Below are 5,885 nucleotides of genomic sequence, written 5' to 3' on the forward strand. Positions count from 1 at the left end.
GTACCGTACGTACCGTACGTACCGTCGTCGTCGTCGTCGTCGTCGTCGTCTCTCTCTCTCTCTCTCTCTCTCTCTCTCTCTCTCTCTCTCTCTCTCTCTCTCTCTCTCTCTCTCTCTCTCTGCAGGCAGCTTCCCTGCACGTGTTCCGGTACGAAGATAACTAGCACCGCCTTCGATAATCTTCCAGTCCGGTCAAAGCCTAGGGAAAACCACTAACATTCCGCCACAAGCACTGGCATCTCTTCGAATATCCCCATTTTCAATCCTACAATCCCTCCGCCTCGACCCAGAACACCCTCAGCATAGCGATCATTTGAGTCTTCGACATCCAGCATGTCTTTCAACTCCGGCCGCCCGGGAAAGAGGCAGAGGGGCGATGAGCCTTTCCAGAATAATCTCCCTGACACGCTTGTCCGCAATCCGTCCCAGAACAGAGCAGCCTCAACTCCGGCACAAGCGATGTATACCTCACAGCCTGGCTCTCTCCCGTCCCTGCAGCCGCCCTCGATAGAGAACAAGCTCAAGAACGAGAGGGGCAGGGCATTCTATAAAGCCCTCACGAGATTGAGAGGAATTCAGGCAATTTCCAAAGCATCCTCCATGGCTCAGTCCAAGGTATGTGTCATTGCATCTCTTACTTCGCTATCGGTGCATGCGGTTCAAGTGATAAGGATACAATTTTCTAATTCCTCGGTATCCCAGATCAAATCTGATCGCCCCGATATGCAGGGCAGCAATGCCTCCCCAGCTGGAAACGCTAAATCCAGAACCCTCCAAGCTGGCCCCTCCGAAGCTGAGGCCACTCGTGACGTCAAGGTCACTCAGGACGCCGCCGCCGAGGGTGGTGTCACTCCAGATGGAGCTCGTCAAATTAAAGCCAGTGACACCGGAAAATCACAGACGCCAATGCTTACACCAATCGAGATCTCTCCGCTGTGGAAAACCGCCATGGCATGTGTGAGCGTCGCCGTGGGTTGGTCGCCCAACCAGCTAGAGACTGCCTATGGGGAGATCGCCTCCAAGAAAACGGGAGAGGAAATCGGGGCGTTCACCGGCACGGGGGTACGAGGCCCACCCGTGGGCAGCAAATTGTCGACAAGCAGCGACGGCAAAGGGGTGTCCGCCTGGGTCCACTGCAGTAGCGCAAATCCTAGCTACATCAGATCCATCTCTTTTATCAAGCCGGGGGAAGCGGCCGCCCTCACCAAGGTGTGGGTGACCAAGGCATCCGTCGAGCATGTCTTGTCGCGCAACTCTCAAGCCTGCTCGCTCTGGCTCGACGGGGATGCAGACGGCTATCTTTGCCCTTGCTGCGAGGACTGGTATGCATGCGTGGATTTCACCCAGACCACGACTGCGCTTGAGGCGCATGCTTTTCTGCTGTGGGTGCTGGATAAGGATGCCGGTCAAATACTTGCAGACCGCGGGGTATCAGACAAGCGGCAGGCTAAGTTATGGCAGCATTTGATCCGGTACAGCAAGTGGGGGCGAGCAAGGTACCAGGAACGAAGCGGAAGACCTGATAATAGCGGAATATAATCTCGTAACAGCAGCGCACTCTACTGCGGAGTGAACAGCGGCATCAGCTCAGCCCGTCTTTCGCTGGACTCCTGGGAGGGTCAAGACATGGCTTCAGCAACCGAACAGGGTTATAATGTTTAGAATTTGCTTTTCATAGCCCATAGCCGTACCTAGCAGAGAATATGGAGCTGACAAGTCAAGCATTACATGCGTTTTTCTTTTTCTTTTTTGGGTTTTTTTTTTTAGAATTCGCTATCTCATATCCATATCTCATTTTCGGAATTTCCATTGCTACTTAAACGTTGGTGGCCTTTGGCTCACCAATATCCACCTCCTCAGAACGCATCCTTTCGGCGGCCTGGACGATGGCACTATCCCAATCTGAGCTGTAAAGGTAAAGCAGCTCAAGTGCCGATACGCTGAACCCAGAATCACACAATCGACGTTAGCATACACTGGCCGTTGATGTACTGACGGACCCCGGCAGTGGGAAAGAAACGAGAATGGCGGCAGCACTTACACGGCAAGACCAGCCACCAAGCCTGCCCAGAGACCGCTGAGCTTCCAGCCTAGCGCAAAGGCCGTCGAGAGCGAGACGGGCAGGGCGATAAAGTAGTACGAAAAGAGGTTGGCGTAGCCGCCGATGGCCTGGCGGCCGACGCCCCTGAGGATTCCATGCGAGACCGCGGCCAGGGCGTCGAAGATCTGCATAACGGCGCAGACGAGCATTACGTGCGAGGCGATCGATATCACCTCCTCGTCGGCCGTAAACACGGCGGGCAGGGTGCGGCGCAGGGTAATAAGGAGCGTCATGTTGACGAGCCCGACGGCGCAGGCGGCCACGATGGCCACCTTTGCCGTCTTGCGGGCGGCGTCGCCCAGGTTGGCGCCGATGAGATTGGCGACGCGCGTCGAGGTGGCGATGGCGAGCGGGAAGGGCACGTTGAACGACGTCGACGTGACCGTCACGAGTACGCTCTGGGCCGCCAGCTGCGCCGTGCCGAGGTGGCCCGCGGCGAGGGTGAGGATTTCCAGTACGGAAAACTGCGCTTCGATCATGATCATACCGGGGAGGGCGAGCTTGATCATGGGGCCTGTAAGGGATGATCGGCCAGTTAGCACAGCAGCTCCGACGACAAAAAAAAAGGGGGGGGAACAAAGCATTGGACAGCAGCGAGACCACGAACCCCAGTTGCTAAACGCCTTCCAGGTAAAGCCCTTCCAACACTGCCTCCCGTCCACAAAGCGCACGTATAGCACCAGCAGGAGCGGGAGCAGGTTTTGCGTGATGGCCATGGCGGTGGCGGCGCCGGCAAAGTGCCAGCCGAGCTTGAAGACGAAGAGCCAGTTCTGCAAGAAGCTGAGCGGGGCGCCGACCAGCAGCACGTACGTGGTGGCGCGGAACAGGCCCTGGGCCTGGACGAAACGCTTGCCCGACTCGAAGGCGGCGACGCCGGGCATGCCCAGGATCAGGAAGCGGAGGTACAGGGCCGCCAGGGCCGCCGTCTCCTTGCTCGGCACCAGGGCCTCGAGGATCGGGCCCGAGAACCACCAGAGCACGGCGATGGGGACCATGAGGATCCAGAGGAACCAGGTCATGCGTTGGGCCTGAGAAGAACAGGTTAGTTAGTATAAGCAAGTTTGACAAAAGGTCCTGATGCGCCCAATCACATGTCCAAACCATACCTGAAGGCCAACGAGATGCTTATGTCCAGAGCCGTAGGCCTGCGCGCACAGCGTATCCAGGCACGTGGCGAGGCCCTGAACGGGGACGTAGCAAGTGATACTGGCGGTCATGGTAGCCACTTTTATGGAGCAGATCCGTCAGCCAACGAAGAAGCGAGGGGATCGTTGTTACTCACGATTCACGGCGGCCAACTCGACCATGCCCAGCCGCCCGACGGTGAGCACGCTGGCAACGGTGACAGAGTAGTGTAGCAGGAACGTCACAATCAAGGGAGCGGCGTACTGGACCAAAGTCTTGGTCTCACGCTGCCACGTCGTCTGGATGCAGTGGGCGGCGATGGCCTCCTCCCAGCGGTCGTGGATCTCGTCGGCCGGCGGCGTCGGGATGGTCTCGTCCATGGAGCTGTCGCTGGACGCAATGCTGGCAGCGTCGCCCGTGGCGCCATGGCCGCCAGCTTTGGCCCGGTGCGATCCGAGCAGCGGGGCACGCTCGTCGGGCTGTTCTTGTCCCTGCTGCTGCTCCTGGACGCCCGGCAGGACCGAGTGGCTGGACGAGGCAAACATGTCGGTGGAGAAGATGGGCACCTGGTCGCCCTCGTGATCGCGGACGCGGGTGCTGAAGAAGCGGCGGTAGACGCGGCCGGCGAGGGTGGCACTGCTGCGGCGGCGGCGCTCGGCGTCCGGGTGGCGCGGCGGGATGAGGCCGTTGTCACGCAGCAGCCGCACCTCGGCGCCCAGCGACTCGCTCACCTCCTGCGGGTTCGCCACCGGCCGGTCCACGCCCTGGATCGACACCGACGAGAAGCCAGAGAGCCCAAAGGCTACGCCGTTGGGGTGGAAGGCCAGCCGCGCCGAGTCGGCCGCGGACCCGCGCCGGCCGCTGTCGCGGCGCGGGCGGCGCGCGGGCGGCGGCAGATCTGAGCTTGGGGAGCGAACATCTGCGTCTACGTCTTGCGTTATTGTGGATGTTGATTGCGTCGTTGGTTCTGTGCGGTCCGCCTGGCTGCTGTTGCGGTGCGAGCCCGGCATCCTGTCCTCGTAGCCGGGGAAGAAGTCACGCTCGTCGTAGTCGTCCTCGTCGTCGTCGTCAGAGCATTCTGCAATGTCTCTGGTGAGGATCTCTTGGACGATGGGAGCTGTCGCCACAAAGGACGACGGAAGGGGCAGGCTCTCGGGGAGCAGGTCGGCGAGGATGGAGTCGCGGCGGCCACCTGCAGCCCTTGGTAAGAGGGCGGACAGGATGGAGCCGCGGCGCTCCTCGCCTGTGCCTTGATGGGCGGTATCTCTCTCTGACGAGGACATTGTGATGTTGGGGTTGGGGTGGTCTATGTTCAAGAGTTTCTCTCAGTGCAGAGACGGGCCGAGCCGTCTTTCCCAGATGGCAAGAGGCAGCACTGGAGGGGAAGAGGATCAAGATGGACCTTGCAACGTCAAGGGTCCAAGGATTTGCAGAAGGATGGAGCAGGATCCTGTGGATCTAAATAGGGATGGCGGGCAATAGGGGGAGGCAACAAGGCAGCAGAGGCCAAAAGATATGGCCAGTCTACGGGAGGCGGCAGAGGGAACTAGGGTGGGAGGCAATAGCGTCGGGCGTCTCCAGCAACCCGCAAGGATGTTTCACACGAGGAGCACGGTAACGAGGAGATTATCTCGAGCAATGCCGACGTCGCAGTGGCACCGGAGCCGTCTTACAAGAGGGAAAGTGGTGTGGTCGGCGGGCAGGAGGGGGCGTAGGGGCGTGGACAGAAGAGGAGGAGAAGGGGGCGAATGCGACGACGCTGCTGCCATTTTGTCCCCCGTTCTCCTCCTCCTCCTCCTCAGATGGCTCCTTCCATGAGAGCTCGCCCCCTCCTTCCCTACTTCTCCTACATACCATGCCTGCCTAGAACTGAAGAGGCAGATGCTGAGTCGGTCGCCGCTGCGGCCGCCCGGTTGGTGCTTGCGTGATTGTGTGTTCGCATGCGCGAAGGGATGGAATGATGAGCAGCCAAGAGATAAGACGGTGCCAACCCAGCGTTTCGTGCCCGGAGTGGTGACGACATGGACGACATGGAGTAGTGGTGGAGGCGCCATGTAACGCGAGGGCAGGAATGACGGGTCGGCACTACCTTGGATTCACTCCCACAGAGCCACACTCCCCTCCATGCCTACCAGCTAAGTTGCACTAACAGCAGCCCAGCACTCCCATGTCGGTGCAGTAGGGTTGAAGAGTCTGCTTAGCGGTTGCATGGGGGTGGCGTCGGCGGCGACATTTATTGTGGTCGATCAAGGGACGGAGGGTGTGTGAGGAGTGAAGAAAATAGAACCGGACGACTGGTCAATGGCTGTTGGTCGAATCAGCGACCGGGGATGGAGAAAGAGGAAAAAATCCCCATGCAAGCAACCACCTCTCGGAGCACATGGAAGCGGTGAAGCACAAGCCGTGGTGGTGGTCCAATGGCCCGCTTCTTATCCAGACGGCGACGATGATTTGACCATGGGAAGGCGCCGGTCTGGACTCTTGCATGTCGATCACGACGAGCTGATAGTCGGTGGGGGATACGGCTCGGGTGCCACGCACCAACCTCCAAAAAAAATCCGCACACGTCATATTTTTCCCCACCCAAACTCTATGGAAAAAAAAAACATCAAGAGAAAATCAATTCAATTGATTGCAATGCCTCGTTATCATAACACAC

General features: G+C 59.0%; 2 protein-coding genes across 2 annotated transcripts; one reads left to right on the forward strand and one right to left on the reverse strand.

The window, feature by feature from the left end:
- Positions 1-166: 166 nt before the first annotated feature.
- GGTG_14049 (hypothetical protein) lies at positions 167-1,765 on the forward strand. The gene is made up of 2 exons (XM_009231976.1): positions 167-615; positions 703-1,765. Exons 1-2 carry the CDS (start codon positions 334-336, stop codon positions 1,537-1,539), a joined length of 1,119 nt encoding a protein of 372 aa, XP_009230240.1. The 5' UTR covers positions 167-333; the 3' UTR covers positions 1,540-1,765.
- GGTG_14050 (MATE efflux family protein subfamily) lies at positions 1,645-4,862 on the reverse strand. Its single transcript, XM_009231977.1, has 5 exons — positions 3,384-4,862; positions 3,208-3,326; positions 2,709-3,129; positions 2,042-2,615; positions 1,645-1,940 (listed from the first exon to the last, which is right to left on the reverse strand). Exons 1-5 carry the CDS (start codon positions 4,507-4,509, stop codon positions 1,817-1,819), a joined length of 2,364 nt encoding a protein of 787 aa, XP_009230241.1. The 5' UTR covers positions 4,510-4,862; the 3' UTR covers positions 1,645-1,816.
- Positions 4,863-5,885: the final 1,023 nt, after the last annotated feature.

The sequence above is a fragment of the Gaeumannomyces tritici genome (assembly GCF_000145635.1).
Source record: "Gaeumannomyces tritici R3-111a-1 unplaced genomic scaffold supercont2.115, whole genome shotgun sequence".
Lineage (NCBI taxonomy): Eukaryota > Fungi > Ascomycota > Sordariomycetes > Magnaporthales > Magnaporthaceae > Gaeumannomyces > Gaeumannomyces tritici.

Bases quoted from the DNA above. Each gene is read 5' to 3' on its own strand.
- GGTG_14049 (XM_009231976.1), top strand. From the start codon at position 334: ATGTCTTTCAACTCCGGCCGCCCGGGAAAGAGGCAGAGGGGCGATGAG. The intron at 616-702 runs GTATGTGTCATT...TCGGTATCCCAG, and splicing joins CCTCCATGGCTCAGTCCAAG to ATCAAATCTGATCGCCCCGA.
- GGTG_14050 (XM_009231977.1), bottom strand. From the start codon at position 4,509: ATGTCCTCGTCAGAGAGAGATACCGCCCATCAAGGCACAGGCGAGGAG. The intron at 2,616-2,708 runs GTTCGTGGTCTC...CATCCCTTACAG, and splicing joins GAAGGCGTTTAGCAACTGGG to GCCCCATGATCAAGCTCGCC. The intron at 1,941-2,041 runs GTAAGTGCTGCC...TTCTGGGTTCAG, and splicing joins TTGGTGGCTGGTCTTGCCGT to CGTATCGGCACTTGAGCTGC.